The sequence below is a fragment of the Micromesistius poutassou genome, assembly GCF_964030765.1.
Source record: "Micromesistius poutassou genome assembly, chromosome: 10".
Taxonomy (NCBI): Eukaryota; Metazoa; Chordata; class Actinopteri; order Gadiformes; family Gadidae; genus Micromesistius; species Micromesistius poutassou.
In genome coordinates this window covers 17,894,500-17,913,200 of record NC_140280.1, presented here as the reverse complement: position 1 = coordinate 17,913,200, position 18,701 = coordinate 17,894,500, and the positions used below count along the sequence as shown (strand labels likewise).

Genomic DNA, 18,701 nt, shown 5'->3' with positions numbered 1-18,701 from the left:
CATTTACTAACCTTTGAGGTAAATGCGTTAAAAATAGCCCACGCAATCTGCACTGTTGTCAGTATTTGTTAGTGCTGCTTCATAATAATGCATCTGCATGTACGGCACATCTGTGACTCTTTGTGTGTGTGTATGTATGTTTGGGGGTGTGTGTGTGTGTGTTTGTGCATGTAAGCCTTGTGACTATGGGTGTGTGTGTATGTATGAGAGACTCGTGTGCTCGCGCTGTCAGTGTGAACGAGGTATGTTTATTTTAGAGAAGGTGTGTGTGTGTGTGTGTGTGTGTGTGTGTGTGTGTGTGTGTGTGTGTGTGTGTGTGTGTGTGTGTGTATGTGTGTGTGTGTATGTAGGGAAGAAGAGGTATAGGAAGCTGTGTGTGTGTCCAACTTACTGGGGCTTGCCTTTAGCTTGGCAGGTTAGCTCCAGGTTCTCCCCCTCTCTCGTCAGGCCCTGGGGAAACTCAACCACTATCTTCACCTCAGGTTTGTCTGTTGGGGAGAGAGAGAGAGAGAGAGAGAGAGAGAGATTGTCCAACAATCCAATAGGTTGCTGTTATTATAGAGTCAGAACAAAACATATAAGCTTCTTCACATCCAGCCCTGTTCATTTCTTTCTCGTCTTTGCAAACCCCTCCCGAACCAGGAGTCCTTTCTCCCTCCTCTGATTAGGGAAGAGGAGGGGGGGCGGCAAACCAACCGACCACAGACCCATGCCGCTGTTAGCTGATCATGTTAACCGAAAACATGCCGACACCACCGCGCCGGTGAATTCTAACAGACACACCTACAAACTACAAGTCATAATTCATTCAGGTGGGCCTGAAAAGGGAGAGAAACACAGAAGGACAGAGTCACAGAGAGACAGAGATAGAATGCGAGAGAGAGACAGAGAGAGAGAAAAAAAGAGACAGCAGGAGACACACACAAACACAGACAGAGAGAGAGAGTGACACACACACACACACACACACAGAGACAGACAGAATGAGAGAGAGAGACAGAGAGACAGTAGGAGACATGCACAAACACAGACACAGAGGGAGAGAGAGAGAGAGAGAGAGAGAGAGAGAGAGAGAGAGAGAGAGAGAGCAGGAGACAGGCACAAACACAGACACAGAGAGACAGAGACAGAATGAGAAAGACAGAGGGAGACACACACACAGACACACACAGAGAGACAGAATGAGAGAATGACAGAGAGAGAGACAGAGGGAGACACACACACACACACACACACACACACACAGAGACACAGATGGAGCGAGCGAGAGACTGAGTGAGATGGAGAGACCGACATTTCTGATTTAGAGAATCGGAGCGAAAGAACAAGAGCGGGAGAGAAATAAAACACACGACTGCACTAACTAACTTTTTAATGCTCTCGGTCGATTCACCGTGCAGATGCAGCATCAATTTTTAAACATGTTAATCCAAACAACGATGTGGTGGATGGGAGTCACTCAAGACGGACCCAATGCCCAACAGGTGATCGCCAAGCAGAGCTTCATGAGACATTAACTCTGCGATGGTTCATTAGATCAAAACAGCCCTGTTCCACCAATGTTTCATCATCCACCTCTCTCCAGTCCAATCAACTCCTATTTGGCAGATTTTGGCTGCAGTTTTGGCCTCCCTCTACACACACACACACACACACACACACACACACACACACTAAAAACAGCAACTCACATTGATTGAATTTCAAACTGCAGAGCCTGCTGTTAATGGATTTAAGTTTTGCAGCATCAAAACTTTTATGAAAATAAACATAATCTAATAACTCCAAGAATTGCTGTCAATTGCAAACTAAAACCAAGGCAGGGGTTAGAATTGGCGTGAAAGAAATGGAGGAGTGTTAGTTTTGACGACACAGCAGGATACCTTTGGCCATCTCTGATACACGTTTTCTCGGTTCTTGCTTTTCTCATTCCTTGGTCCATAGATAATGATAGTAGCCTTTTTGGTTTAAAAATGTAAATACAAAAACAACATCTGAGAAATCTGTTCTCTGTTGACTAGGGATGTAACAATACATTAAAGTCACGGTTCGGTACGTACCTCGGTTTTTAAGTCACGGTTCGGTATGTTTTTTGGTACAGCAGTTTTTATTATTTTATTAAACAATTTGATTTTGATTTGATTTATTAAATTGTATCAAACAAATGCCTTACACAAATGAAAAGACATCAAATACAATTGAGGATAAAAACACAATAAAGTCCAGGACTTATTTCCATTGTGGTCCTCAACACAAAACATCAGGACAAGACAAGACACTAACAGAGTGTGTGATAATCAATAAAAACTTAGTTCTAAAAAATAAAAAAATAATTTTTTTTTTTTTTTTTGGTACGTACCGAAATGAAACGTGCATCAAACTGTTAGACCCATACCGAAATATTTCAGTTTTAATACACGTATCGTTACACCCCTACTGTTGACAAACCATAAAATAAATCAACAGAGAAGCTCCCAGGACTCTGGATGTGATCTGATATGTAAAGCATTGGCAGGTTTTGTATCTGTGTGGTGACTTTATCCAATGTACCAGCCTTCATACCAGTCTCTGCAATATTAGACTGCGTCAGAATAAGCTTGCGTTTGGTTTTAGCTATTCATGGCACACAAACAGAGATATTTTAAAACGTTAAAGGGGGGGAGAATTTGCCACAGAAGTATCCCATTATAGTACTACCTCAAGCAAAATATTAAAATGACGATGCTGCCTTTTCTTCCCATCGTGGCTTTGATCACCGGATTACTGCATTACCTAGAATGCAAATAGCTTGCCGAACGTTGTCACCAATGCTATGCAAGTCTAGGACTGTTGTTTTTTTTTTCTTCCTGAGAAATAATATCTTTGGGCTACAAAAACGCCATGTCTTGATACACAAGTCTTTCTTGTTTTGATTCTTGACAACATGGGAAAGAGTGTCATTCTTTCTGCTCAGCAGCAGTTAAGAACTCAATTATTATACTTACACATAAGGTGTTGGATCTATTAAGAAGTATGAGAATATCAGAGGACAGATGGTTAAGAAAGTAGACGTGATAATTGATAGAGTAGGAGCCAAAGGTGCTTCGTTAATGAAGTATTGAGTCATATATGAACGTACTTATTGGCATATTTCCCAATCATTCTTGGCCTTATCTATTTTTTTTTTTGTGTATTCACAATACAGAAATAGATGATGGTTCTTCTGATAAGCCGGCTAGCGTTAGCTCGTTTTGGGAAATAAAAATAGACTTCAACGGCGGAGATGCCTGTGTATCAAATAAGAAAAATAAAGACACAGATGTTATACAAACATATCCTCTTTACTTTGCGTCAGCTTATCCACTATCATTCCCCAGCTTAGAGGTGAATTTAGACTTTGGCCTGAGGCCTTAATAGATAGTGTCCGCCCGAGTCCATCAGACTTAGGTAAAAAAAAATAGAAAAATGACTTTGATTTGATGCAAAGGGCAGTGATATATATATATATATGTGTGTGTTGTTTTTTTTCTATTTAGGGGAGGGCTGGAGGGGGCTATGTCAACACGACTGGGTGTCTAAGTAATGCTGGCCGCTGACCTTTGCGGTCCGTCAGAAACAACCTTTGGCTCTTCCATTAACACGGTGGGCTGACACCAGACAGATCACGCTACTTCTTTACCTCTCCCCTTCCCCGTGATGGACAGACCGGTTAGCGGTGCCGCATGGGAACCCTTCCCCTCCCTTTTAAAGAAGTGTGGTTTGTGTCGGATGTTTGTAGGCAAAGTTTGTGTCTGCACTCAAAAAGTTTGTGTGAATAGACTCAAAAGTTAGTGAGAAGAGACTTGAAATTTTAAAGGCATGGGCTATTCGTTCTTTTAAAAAACGTGGTTGTCACGTAGCTGCTGGATTGCTTCCATTACAGCTCTACAATAGATTGAACCCAGCAAACAGAGATAATTCTATTTCCCCATGTTTATCCGAAGGCCATTGTCCAAAATGTCTCAGATTTCGTCTGATTGACATTGTCAAAATTGAACATTCAAGCGTTGACTGCCTTTGAAGACCTTTGTAAAATCGAGAAATAATCACCAAATAAAGGAACACATTAAACGACAATTCTCCCTGAGGCATAATTTGTTGCTTTTATATGCTATCCTAAAACCAACTGCTCATACACAGGGTGTATTAGCCTATAGGGACAATGTTTGCTATTGCAGGAAATCATAAAAACAAACCTTTCATCAGTTGACAAGGCATTGTGTGGTCCAGCAAATGATGACCGCCTAAAAAGCTCTGTCTTCAAACACTCGGGTACAAAAGGAACAAAGGTGCCATGCTCCCATTTTGATAGAAAAAAACCCACACGAAAGCCATATAAATAAGTCTGAGCAGCCTTAACCATGGCCTGTGAAGTCAATAACGGATAACAATGCCCTAGTTGGCCTGGCTGCCAACATCTGTCTAACCTGGAACCCCCATAGTTTGTTAGGGGGCGGAAAAAGAAAGACCAACATGTCTCATCTGCTGTGCAGTCGGCCTACCTAGGGGAAATATCAAGAGATTGAGACACTAAACACTACAATGTTTGTGTATTTGTAATGGGAATGATTACAATGTTTATAAAGTTATGGGACATTTCTGGGTTTAGCAGATCACATGAAACAATATAAAAATTGTGTTTAGTGCTCACACCAGCAATCACTTCCAACACAGTTGAAAAAAGCCATGCAATATATATATATATATATATATATATATATATATATATATATATAAATAAATGAGGATTTATATGTGTGGGCAGGACCAGGGAACATAGCACAAAGTTGAAAATCACACCCTGGGAAAATGCAATTTCAACAGGTGCCTTTTGCTGCAGTTTCAGATTGCTAGGCAACTACTGTAAAATTAAGGTTTGCTTATTACCATGCTAATTGCAGTCATTTTGTCAGCATTATCCTCTGAACACAATTAGCTTAAGTATTTGGTTTTTTTCCTTGCCCGGGTATCTGTTTTCTCTCCCTATTTTCATCACCCTGTGAAGCTTCAGTCTCTATTTGAAACACTGAAGTCATTTTAATAATGGTCACTTTTTGTGGCTCTGTCTTCAACTGTCTGCACTACGAGATTTACAACTTTATTAAAATGTTTTTTCATAATAAAATCTCTTAATAGGAAGAAGTACAAGATGTGGTGAAATAAGATTTAAGATGATACCTTGGTTTTTCAATGTTGGTGAATAAACTCACTATGCTGCTTGTTGAATAAATCTTGCTGGGAAACTTCTATAACCTCCCTCTCCTCATTTCTTCATTTTGTGAGCAAAGAAAGGTGAAGTGAGGTCAAATCGCACACTGAGCTGGAGAATGTCAAGCCTGCAGAACCTCCGCCACTAGGTGTAGAAACACAGGAAGGAAGGGAACACAAGGTCAGGAGATGCAAGACTGCTGCTGAGCGAAGGATGCAGTTGGGAACAGCGATCCATGAGAATTATACAAATGACTCCTCTGTATTAAAAAAGCAAGTGCTCCACCCCATTTGGGTGATTTGGGAGCACTTTATGAAGAATATGTAGCTCTAGTTATTTCTATTTAGTCCATCAGCACATAAGAGACTCCACACTAGGTTCAACTCACGCGATCAAGGTTGAAAAATGGCATCAATTATACTCCCTCCCCGTCAAAAATAATAATATTTAAAACGCCACAGTGAGTGTCACTGCGGGACGAGGCCAGAAGAAAATGAGTTTCTTTCAGAGGTGTCACCTGAGCCACCCTGTTTGGGGTCTGTCCTGCGGCGAGCGTGATCACAGTCCTCCTGTGTGAATCAGGTGTGAGCACGGCCAGGGAGGGTTGACTTCATGTATTTTGCCAGATACTCCGTTATTAGAACGTGGGAAGGAAATGAGGTTGGCCGCATAGATGAATTGCGCCTCACGAGAAAAGGTCAGACGCAGCAGGTGTATATATCCTTTCTCCTCGGAGTGGAAGCGTTTCAGAGTTTTATGAAGCAATACGTGAGGGTTATGCGGTGGCAGGCCAAATCGCCACGAGTCAGAAATAATTTCCAGAGCTGTACTTGCTGGCCTTGGGCTGAGCCTTGGGCCGCATCCCGACCAAAAAGCCTGGCTGTTTCATATGAACGCTGCCGTGCTCCAGCCGGACAGATGGGAAACAGATGGGCAACACGGATCCAGACTTTTGACTGCAGCAATGGGAGCTTCCTCAAAAGATGTCCAAGAGTCAATCTGCCTTTTTTCTTAACAATGTTGGTTATGAATCTCTGCTCAAGCCCCGGGCATGTCTTCTGACTGCTCGAAACTCCCTCTTTTTCGCCTTTCGCCTTACTTAAAGAATGATGTAAAGGGAATTAAAAGCAACAGGAAGGAGCTCATTCATTTTTTAAATTAAAGAACGTTGATATCGCTATGCCTGTTACTGTGTAGGTATGGGATTCAGAGTGGGAAAACCGTTTCCCAACTTGAATACCAGCCCTGGAAATTGTACACTGCTACCTCAGCAGTTTGACTCCAACGTTTGGCTGCTCTTGACATTCATGAGAAATGTTGTAGTTGACCACTGTGGAGCTTGTGCATGTCATCTGCGGGCATCAACGAAGGCCTTCACAATCTAAGCCATGAGCAGGGTGTTTTTGCATAAACGCTTCATCGGTTTGGGAATATGAGGAATATTTCACGAATAAGCACCAGTACTTACATTGCACCTCTAGGTACTTTTGTGCTTGGAAGTCCTTGACCGCGGGATGATCGACGATGCACGCCACAGGCACGCCGTCGTCCTCCTTGCTGACGGTGAATGCTAGCCGGCTGGTTACCGTGTACATCTTGTCATAGGTGAGCTCCACCTTGGGCTTGCCTAGGGAAGGGAACAAACACACAAGCTTAGAGAACCAGGGTTCATGGGGGACCAGGTTTAGGATCTAAAACTAAAAAGAAACCACAGTTGAATCTGAGACGTTTTTTTTCTTTTTTTTTTAGCGATTACCCGATGTGCTTCCCCCTGAGGCAAAATGAAACCCTGAAAACATCTGGATTATTACTTGACGTAATACAGAATATATCACAACAATATGGACAAACAAGATTGCAAGTGCACGTCTATGCACACGGGCACCCCAGTAAAAAAAAAAAAAAAAATCACCCCTTAGTTGCCTATACAATTTATTGTACTGCTTATGCTGCTGTGAAAAGTCTAAGATAAATGTTTTGTATGAGATTTATAAAATTTGTTCACTTACAATAACTTTTACTTTCAAGACTAGAGGCTGACGGAAACGCAGTAAAAAGTGAAAATTTCTTCATCTGCAGACAAAGGCAGCTATTGTGTCTCAGTTAGCCCAGCGCCTCCCTAACAGCGACCTTGGGGATTATGTTAAAGCGACGGTTGGCGGGGTGTCCTTGGGAGCGGTCAGAGAAGGTGAATCGGCTGAAAATTGCCTGCTGTCAGGGCCTGTTGTGCAATTGTGAATACGTTATTGGAGAATTTGTTATTCTTCTTCCTGCCTACCCACCATCACCATCATCACACATGCATGAATGCCCACACACCACCCTTATTCCACTTAGTAGCCAGGCTCTGCCATCAAATTGACAATATGCTAAAAAATACAACTAGCAGTTGCATAAAGTGGGATGTTTTTGTGTTAAGAGACAGTGCTGGGAATGGCTAGTTGTTTTAACCTCACTCAACCCACTCCTAAACACTATCTTGAATTAAGTGTATCAAGACATATGAATAAAAGTACATTTATTTCAGAGAGTGTGAATCGCGGGAATAAAGAGAGCAATCGGACATGCCACAGGGCAAGAGAGACTACATGTGAAGTGTTGAAATGTAACTATAAATCCTTCCTCTTGCTCTACCTCTCTGTTTACCGACACGAATAAGGTGGCAGAGATGGGGATGCCAAACATCCCTCTTTTAATGTTCGGCCCGCCTCGTAAGGTCTTCCAACACAGATTAAAAGCTAATTTTGGTTGTAAAATAGAATGCAATAAAGTGTATTTATCGACATTAGTAAGATCTAACCTTACCCAAGCTTTACTTAACACAGTGGTAGGCATTTGCTGAGTTTGCAGGATAAATTAGCTGGTGGATAAATAATAAGTACATCAGAGGAAGTGATGCGTTACTTCAATTAAACTAATTAACTGCCTTATGGCAGTTTGTTTTCTGGCATTCACACTGCAGTGGACACTTGTTAGTGAAACCGCATTCCGTATGAAAAAACAAACTGGCGCTGTGTAAACAGCACAATATAGGAGTTGGAGTGAAAGAGTTGCTAAGTTTGTTATCGAAATTCCCTAGAAGCTCAGGGGTCTTTCTGCCCTCTCATGATCAGGGAGAAATTAACCCTGTGTGGATGATACTACCATCATAAATGTCTCTCCTGGCTTCACTAAAACACCCACAACAATAGTGGCACTATCAACACATCGATTCCAAAAGACTGAAGTGCTATTGCTCATTTTTTCAAACGTGCAAGGGTGTGAACACAGTAAATGCTCAGCAGAAAAAAAGTAATTTTGACCAATCATATTAGTCATGCTGTTTTAGTGAAGCCAGGAGACTTGGTAAGCATGGGTTAATCACACAGAATGGTATTGTCCTTTGATGCACGAGGGAAGCCTTTCGAAATAAAACATAAGCCCCTTTTAGACAGCCATTTCAAGGTTGTGGCGCAATTCTGCTTCGCCTCCTGTAAGAACATACAAATACAGAATGGAGTGGGGGCAAATTGTTCAGGCTTTAAGTCGGAAGTGGAGGAAATAACATTAATGTGTGCAGTCCTCCAATGTATTTTTGATTGCACAAACACATTGCTCGCATAAATCGGCCATTGAAACATCATCAATCAACATGTTGTTTACGATGCAAAGCAACTTTGCTTGCATTTGAAAAGTGGTCTAAATGTGAACAGCTAATAAAAGCAATCCAACACTCACTTCTTGTCTAGAATTTACATTTATGTAATATGCCACACAAGAGGCTGCCGCTGTTGTGTTACACCTCACGCCTCTGATTCTGGAACGCCGGCCTCCTATATGAAAGCACACAAGTCGGCTGTGTTTGGTTTATGACAATATTGCAGAATCTGTGTTAAGAAATTACGAAATTTAAAATGAAGTACATCATCTATCTCTGGTTTCTAAAATGTATTACTTGAGGCAGTTTACTTATTTGAAACATTTTATTCACTTGCATATTTATTGTTATCTCTAAATAGCATTTTAATGGTTGAATGCACTTATAGTAAGTTGCTTCGGATAAAAGCGTCAGCTAAATAAATGTAATGTAATAGGGGCTACATAAACCACACAGCACTCTTCTTACATTAGTCACAAAAGTCAAAAGTGCAAAATATGACCTATTTGGAGCATGTTGGGTGATAGCAGGGTAATTTAAATCCCAGTGGTTTCCTCAAGTGGCCTTAACGCCTGTGTCTGCCACTCAAACTATTTACAGCTTCACAGGCTTCCCTCTCCATGGGTCCTCTTCACCTCCCACTTATCTGTATCTATAACTATGTCTAAAACAAAGTGGCAATGCTTAAAAGAAAATAGCCCAAACATCGCCTCTCTGTTGCTTTGTGACCTTTCCTTCAAGCCAAAGTCTATTGGAGCGATGGAGTTATCAGTGCTGCAAGTTATTGAGTCACAAGAACATTGGGGATGGGAGGAGGGGAGGGCAGCGACAGAGGTGAGCCACAGAGACGGGAGAGGGGGAGGGATGGTGGGAGCGAAGGAGAAGGAGAGAAAGAGCCAGAGATAACGCTCTGATAGCCACGCCAGCGCGCTTGGTAGGGGAGCCATGGCTGGATTTATATTATCAAGCTTGACAATTGCAACCTTTAAATTATATTTGGGAGAGCCTGATTATCCCTTAAGGTAATTACGTTCAATTTTGCAGGAACATTTAATTAGAAATGTGTCTGCCAGCCTTTCCGGTCTCTGCTTTTCTCTTCTTTATCTGCTTTCTTTTCTTTTCCATTCACCTGCATCTTTAATTCACCTGGATACACCGCGGGTTCAGTATTCATTACATTACTAAGGTCAATGATAAAGGAACTGGCAGGTCCACTTGGAATATTTATGTACTGTGACGGACAGAAAGAAAAGCACCCAGACATTGATAATAAATGGTTTCTGAATTTTAATCAAAGGCACATGATAGCTTTGATATGGTCTCGATCCGGCAGTTCTGTGGCTCTCTACTACAGTGTAATCTTAAATTACACTTGAGAGAGTAGTTCTACTGCAGTAGATTATTAAATAATCATTATTATTATTAAACGATTGTTTCCCCAAGCGTAGGCACGCTGAGCATCAAAACAGCAGCACCCTGCTACACATCATAACATGACGCTGGTTTATGGGAAACCAAGGCTTCCTGAGGAAACCTCAATGAACACAGGAAAATCTATTCATCCATCTGTCTGTTCACCCAAGCATCAGATCAGGAACCCGGTGTGTGTCACCTGAGGCACATTGCCTGAGGATCTCACGTGCATGAGATTTTAATCATTGTATATTATCATACTGAGTAGTGAGCATATCAGGCCTTTGTTTCAGGGTGCTATAAGGTCCTCCTCCATTTAAATGTGGAAAATAAACTAAAGATCTCATTGTTCATTTTAGAAAGTCATCACCCAGCTCCAATCTAACTTATTAGATCAACTTTTAGTTATTAAAGGTTGTGCCGTCGAGCTGTTGGACAGCTTCAAATATCTGGGTGTTTTCCCTGGTAGTGCAACTCTTTCTGAGAAGGTTTCTTTTCTTTAACGTTTGTTCTGCAATGACGACACTCTTTTACAGAAGTTATATTAGATCCATTTTAAATTTCAGTATCGTAGCCTGGAATAGAAATCTTAACCTGTCCAATGAGAACAGACTTGGAAGCCTCATTATAGTGGCAAGCGAGGTCTCTGGGTTGACTCGGGCCCAGCTCATGGACGTTTATAACAAGCAGGTCCTTAGGATGGCTAATGTAATTTTTCCATTGTTATAATCAGCCCCTGCAAAAGGGGGTTGTGCTTTCCGCCTTCTGGCCACCGCTTCAGGGTGTCGGCGAGGAGGACTTAGACATAAGGGCTGCCCGTTTTCTGTGGCTATCGACAGGCCGAACAGAAAATAGCCCGGACACAGTAATAGCTTTTTCCTACTTTGTTTCTATTTGTTGAATCTGCTTGAGTTGACAATGCTTTTCAGTTGATCTCTACCTACCTGATGCAAGCTTCTGTTTTTATATAGTCTTATTATTTGCTGTCTCATGGTTGTTCCTACTGTCGGCTACAAATGTTGTGTTTTTGATGTGGTAATTTGTATTACTTCTAATAGCTGGACAATCAACATTTTAAGTGATCCTTAGTAATGATGTTCTGTTAGATTTTTCCCCATTGACAACATGTACATTGTTAAAGCACAGCACATAGATGTTCTGTTGTTGCGGGGGACACCAACACACATTAATCTGAAGCCATGCCGGCTTGAACACAAGAGGAAAGGGCGAGTGGACTCTGGCCGCAGCTTTAAGGGTCACCCTGTGTTCCAGGAGGTTAACAGCTTCATGTTGAACTAATCCCTTTGACCTCCGCCCAGAACACCACCCTTTCAGCTGCACAGCGGACCACTCTATGGGCCTCGCTGTTTGTTGTTGTTGTTGTTGTTGTGGTGGTGGTGCTGCGCGCATTGTTGACGCGTGCTGGCTTACGGCCAGGTGGCAAATGGGAACCTTGATGTGTTCAGGTCTAAACAAAGCGTGGCGCGGGGGCGGCCCATGAGACGGCGCCGCATGTCTTTCTGTGGGGGTGGTGTTGCTGCGGTTCACCATGGGGCTCCACGCAGCCATTTCAAAGCCCACATTCCCTTTGAAGTTTGCATGAAAACATGTCATGAGGCAAATAGGCCCCGGCCACCACTGTGCATTCACACCGGATTAATGGAGGCAATTGAACGATTACAGTGTTAAAATGCAATGGAAAGAAAGAGCAGATGAGGGAAAGAACAAAACAACGAATGATGTGCGGGAGGAAGTTCCAACCGAGGGAAAGTTTACTTACACACAAAGAGAGCAGGAGTCCAAGGGATGATGTTAAACAGTGCAACCAAGTAGACCAAGTAGATTATGGGTTGCTCTTATAACTATTCCTTCTAACTTTTCCTTTCAGTTTTTACTCAAGAGAACACATGCTTTTTAACTATGCATTAGAATATCTTTGCTTTAACATCTTGACAGCAATTAAAAGCGTTATATCAAAACCATTGCTAATCTGAATTGAAATAATATATTACGATATAGAAGAGTAAAATCCCTTTCCATGAACAATAAGTTAGTTTGGTTTTCATTTACCTTTTTAAATGTATCCAGACTGAACTTCTAATGTCTATTTTTGTGTTTCTCATTACATGATTTTCCCTGTATGTTCAACACATTATATTGCACGCTTAACCTATTATTGCTATCACCTGCTGATTAAGCATTGATGCGACACACCTGTCTGACAATTATTATTAAAACTGACTTGAAGGGGCATTGACAGCCGAGTCAGCAAGCCCCGCCCCAAAAATGAACACAACCTGAAAGCATATTTTAGAGGCTGGCTCAGTGGGGCTGGTTCCCCTTTAAGACACACATGGCCCCCACCCACCTGGCAGCTCTTTGTCACCCTTCATCCATTTGATGGTGGCAGCGGGCTTGCTTCCCATGGCCGTGCACGTCATCTCCGTCTCGTTGCCCTCGCGCAGGACCTCATCCCGGGCCTCGATGATGGGGTTACCCGGAGGAACTACAGTTAGGGGGCGCACACACAGACACACAGGGGATGGGACGGTGCAATGGTTAGTGGTTGTTTGACTAAAAGGACTAAAATTATAAACCCTATGTTGGGGGCAGTTATTGTGCTTGCCTCCTGAGCAGAATATATTATCATGTACCGTCTGCTAAATGTGTAACTAGCAGTAAATACCCATTTCAGATTCAGTTTAAAAGGCAAAAAGAAAGTCAATGTTAATAAGTGTGTTGAACCCAGTGTGCATCGGGCATGCGGCCACCGTGCGTGTGAGTGTGAGTGAGTACGTGTGTGTGTGTGTGTGTGTGTGCGCGTGTGCGTGCGGGGCGTACCCAGCACGGTGATGTCGGCGTAGGCTTCCTGCGGGGGGTCCGTGTACAGCTGGCACACGTAGCGGCCCTCATCAGACAGGGACACGTTGGACAGCGACACCCGCAGCTCGTTCTCCGAGAAGTTCACCAGCTGGAAGCGAGCGTCTTTCAGAGCTGAGGAGCGAGGAGAGAAAATAGAGAGAGGAGAGGAGGGGGGGGGGGGGGGGTGAGAGGGGGGAAGGAGAAGAAGGGGGGACAGGTGAAGATGAAGCTGTTGTTTTTAGGGAGGGAGCAGCATCATCACTCTAACAAGGCTCTTGGGAGACTCCCTTGCTGCACTAAACGTAGGGGATAAAATGCTCGGAACGGATCTGCGTCTGCAGCGGCGTCTGAACATGCGCCGGATTTAGCACATGAATACTGTGAATGAAGCTCTGGACATAGTTCTCAGCAGCACAGAGTGACAGGCAGTAGTATATGGAAAATGTACAGGAAAAAATATATATATGAAAGCTTCAAGAAGTCCCAATCTCGAAAACACATATAAACACAAAAAACACATATTTGAAAGCAAATATGTGTTTTGTGAATATATTTTTATGTGTACATGCAAGTTTATTGCTCCCACAGCTGTATTCTCACAAGTTGCACGTGGACGGTTTTAATGAAAAGATTTCCATATGCACACAATTGTGCCGGTACAGCCCACTGTAATTGAACAGTGGAGAGGATTATGCTGTGTCTTCGACTGTCCTTAGCCAGTCCTGGGGACAACAAAATGATGGATGGATCCATAAACCCCGGGGTGGGCCACCCACCTAGATGCTCCAATTTCATCTCTCCTAACTTTGTTGTTTCCCCCCACCCGGTGTAAGTGGCCACTCTCAAGTGTGATACAGTGTGACAAATGCTTCAGACGGTCTACCTTCACACCAACCCAACCTGATGTGCTGATATGTCTCAGCGTGATTGACAGCAGAGCCCACCATGGCACCATGCCATCTATTTTCAATCTCCAAACACTTGGTCTAAAAGTAGAACACGTGGGGGCCATCTGAAGCAACATACTTACGACAAAAGCCCCTGGGAAATTTGGGGTGGGTCATTTTTTTCGTCCCATGGCATGAAATTTTCACTTTATGAGGTTTTCTAACATTAATATGAGTTCCCCTAGCCTTGGCCCGCCCAGAGAATTTGGCCCGCCAATGAGACAATGAGCTAGGACCGTGCAAGCGCCACGTGTGTGTGTGTGTGTGTGTGTGTGTGTGTGTGTGTGTGTGTGTGTGTGTGTGTGTGTGAATACACATACTGTAACGCAAGTTACGCAAGTTGTTATTTGGATAACCGTTCTGCTGTTGGTGTTATGGCGCATAACATGCAACACAATAACGCAAGCTTGCATAAAGCTCCCATTTGGTTAAAAGACTAGACTGCGTTGGGTTCTCTGAGGTCTCTGGTATGTCCACAATGAGATTCGTAGTGCGGGTTACCTCGGCCATGGTTGAATAGGAATTGGGAACCGCGACATGGAGGAGAAAAGGATTGTTGCCCAGGATTGTCTGCCGGAGCTGCCCGCTACCGCGGCAGCGGGCAGCGGGGCTCCAGCGAGAGACAACCCCGGTCAACAATCACTTTCTCCTCCATTTCGCGGTTCAGTCTGTACTTAATATTGACGTGGAATTGGAAGAACCAGAGGCGTCTGAGAACACAACGTAGTCATTTGAGATTCGTAATATCATCCGGAGGCGCAAACAGCTTTTGACCATGATAATATATATTATATTATATAGATATCTAAATATAATATGATATTTAGATATAGAGCTCCAGGACTCCCGCCGGAGCACCCGGAGTGTTCAGTGTTCCACTGTAAACACTAGTGCATGGTACCGTGGCCGCAAGCTGCTCAGGGCCACACCCCCACCCTCCACTTTGACCCGCCTCTAAAAACGGCACGTTTGTGGAGAGCTCATTGTGGGACTGGCTCGTAGTGGCTGTAACTCTGCACCAAGGCTGAATTTCTTGAACGTCTTCAAGTACTGTATTAGGGGCCCACTAACACCTATATTAAAGCATCCATAAAATAGCTTGCCATGGGACCTTTAAGGTATGTGGTATGAGAACCGCAGGTATCACGTTACTTTTTTCAATCCTGGAGAGGAACTATAGGAACAAGTAACAACAAGTAAGTGATGAAGAGTAGAATAAAAGGTGCTGGCAGGCGGTGACAAACAATCAGCCCTCATCACGGCGACAATTCTTTCTTTCTTCCCATTTCTCATCAGGAATGAAGAATCCAAGCAGTAGTCTGGGCAGCGAGCAGGAATGGGGGGGACGGGTGGGGGGACGGACGAGGGAAGGCAGTGCACCAAAGGGAGGCAAACGGGATTCCAACACGGCAATCATTTGTCTCCCTCCCTTTCACCAATGCACTGAAACAGACCACACAACAGGAAAGAGCCCCTTCAACTGTGACTGCTGGCTTTGTTGTTTTTGTTGTCATGAATGTGACTTCCATGTACTCGTGGGCCGGGACAGGTGTGGGCACGCTTCATAAGTAATCTCTCTGATGTTACAGTGTCTGTGCACGCACACACACACACGCACGCACGCACGCACACACGCACGCACGCAAACCACAAGGAAAAGCAACAAGATTGTTGTACATTTTGATAGTGTTGACCTCATGCACCAGTGGACAAAAAATCAACTGATATACTTGCTTGTTACATATTACAAGAGAGACGAGCAAAGATGGCACCATGATATTTAATCTGGTCCATTACTGGTTAATGACAAACTAATTATCAAGTTGGCATTATTTTGCCAGGACAGAAAGCAGCTTATTTTTGGCGAATGAAAAGGGATGTGTGTTCGGGCTTTGTGAGCCCGAAAAAATGTAGAGACCGCATTGTAGAAAAAACATACAATTCAACTGTAAGCAAAGCAAAGAAACAAACAACTTGACTTTGCTCTTTAGAGACTTGATCTCTTTGATAGTTTAGTCAGCTCTACATACTTGGTGCCAGTTCTAGTAATAATCTGAGGCATCTAAAGGCTCCCTGTACATATAGGAGACGCAGCCTATCCTAAAGCCCTGTATATTGTGAATTGTAAATCACGGGAAGCTCTGCATACAATTCCTGCCATGGGACAGACAAGATCTAAACAACTTAAGTGGTTTTGTGAGTCTCGCCATAAACAACTTGACATAAAGCAAAAGGTATTAGCGGCTAAGTCCTAAGGTATAGGGGCAGGCTCTGGTCCCACACGCCTTCTTGATGGGCAGTGCTTAGGGTTAAACCTACATTTCTGCTATGATACTGTAGCATTGGAGGTGAACCTCTACATACAGGACATGACTTTATATGGGGGCTGACACTGCCTGGAGGATGATCATCAGACATCTACCGATCTCAGATCTCCCAGATTTTCGATCCGAGGGTTTAGCAAGGAGGTTAAACCAATTTCTCCGGGTTCCATCACCGTGGCGATAAAACAAATGGCCCCGGGCTCCGCCATCGCTATTAACGAGGGCTGGGAGCCAAACAGGGTCATAGCTTGGGTAAAACACAAGTATTATTATTAGTGTTACGGAGAGACTATATTAAGTTTAGCCTCTACAGAGAAAGCTTAATAAATCTCCCAGTATATATGCCAATGCTGTAACCCCTAAAGTGGTCATGAATACGATATGATATATATAACCTGATGAGAATATATGAAGGGGACAATGGCACATTTCACATTACCCATATCTTTTACCTCCTGGCCACAACAGGATTTGGCAATTACAAAAACATCTTTATACCCAATTCCCTGAGAGCGCCGCCCAATTGAATAAATACAAATAAATAAAAATGCAACAATGCTGCATGTAGCTGCCGTATTTTGTCTTTCATCCCTCCAAGATTATGCTCTGCAATCATCAGATATAAAAAGCATAGGAAAAGCACATAAACAAGACAAAAAGAAGCAAAGCTAAACTGACATGACACTATCAAATTAAGAAATAAAGAAAAAGAATAAGAAACCTGTTTCTCACCAAATAATTCACAATCACAATGCACATTTCTTAAAAGTATTATGGATGTTGCTTGTAAAGCACAGGACAAAAAATAAAAAAACTTGAATCAATAATTGAAACATATTTTTGAAACGTATTTCATTCACTACAACAGCAGGGGAATCTTTTTTCTGTTCTTTGTCTGAATGCAAGGCAGCCAATGACTGCCTAGCACATCATTTTATAATCAATAAAGACTGCTAAATAAAAAAAGGTTGAACTCAGCAGCATTGAAAAGGCAAAGCAAACAGAATTGTACAGCATTTCTCGTAACGACAATGCAATCGCATACTAAAAGTGCACTCTTATGTGACAAATTTAAGGTATACACTGTTTTGCTGCCAAATATTTAAACCAATAGTATAACTCACTAGCTGCTACTCCTAGCATTCTACCAACTTTTTTTAATCCATTTAATCCATCCTTCTGCTTCCCCCCCTCCCTTCCCCTTCCATCTTCCACATCCATATCTTCCCTTAATCTTTCTCCTCCCAGAAAAATTCCCTCTTGACTTGTTTGAGGAACAATCTGAGAGAGAGAGAGAGAGAGAGAGAGAGAGAGCGAGAGCGAGAGAGAGAGAGAGAGAGAGAGAAACGTGGGGGCTGCTGTCTAAGTGGTCGCAATCAATTGTAATTAGTGGCTGGCGATGCTTTCTGAGAGGAACCCATCAACGTTTTATTATTGGGTGTCAGTGTGGGTGAGTTGGGTGGGGGGGGGGGTAATTATGTTCTTACAGCTCAGCTCCACCTTCCTCCCCGATCTGGAGGAAGTTGGGAAGGAGCTCCTATGGGCGAGCTGTGAAGACACCAGATCTAGAGTGCACTTACCCCCCTGATAAAGAATAACTACGCAGCTTGTGCTTGTGGTGATTGCTTTTGTGGTCCCATCTCCTTTCCCCTGCCTCTCAGAGTAGAGCAACGAGACTTCGAATGCGGCCTCCTATATATCGCTCTCTGAGGTGATTTGGCGCAGAAAGGGAACAGGTGTCAGCTGTTTAATACCTTATCCCGAGAATGTGCAAAAATATACCTTGCAGAGATAAAAGCAAATCAAATTGGATACAAAGATGGCCTTTAAAAAGGGGGATGGAAGGCACCGGCTTGGGTATTAGTTATGTGGTGAGCAATAGAAGTGGTTCGCTACAGAAAATCTTCCATCTATCTCTTCAATTAAACTTAACATTTAATTTTATGCTGACAAATAAACATAAAATAAAAGCTTGAAGCACCAAAAAGCTTAACACATAGGAAGACATAGGAAGATACTGTAAACCTTTTACATGTGCATGAATGGTGAAGATACAAACACCATCCACAGCTATAAAATAAGCTGCGGTGTTGTCTTGGGTTCACCTTCACAGACAAATGCCCGTAGGTTAGCTGTTTATTTTAATTACGTAAAAAGCACTTCAAGTATAAAATAGTTGATTATAAAAGGTCACATGCATGTCATGTCAGGGACAAAACCCTATATAGCCCAAAGTCTGCCATATTGAATTGGGCAAAGATACTGTCCATCAAACTTAAAAATATACCCGG

At 42.9% G+C, this 18,701-nt stretch overlaps 1 protein-coding gene across 3 annotated transcripts in view; it reads right to left on the bottom strand.

Moving 5' to 3' along the window:
* Positions 1–18,701, bottom strand: part of cadm1a (cell adhesion molecule 1a) — a 252,300-nt gene that overhangs the window by 38,110 nt on the left and 195,489 nt on the right. For all 3 annotated transcript variants that reach the window (XM_084474647.1, XM_084474649.1, XM_084474648.1), the window contains 4 exons: positions 13,119–13,271; positions 12,646–12,783; positions 6,696–6,854; positions 392–488 (listed from right to left, as the gene is read on the bottom strand). In XM_084474647.1, the coding sequence (XP_084330773.1) occupies positions 392–488; positions 6,696–6,854; positions 12,646–12,783; positions 13,119–13,271 (547 nt within the window). The remainder of the gene's footprint in view (positions 1–391; positions 489–6,695; positions 6,855–12,645; positions 12,784–13,118; positions 13,272–18,701) is intronic.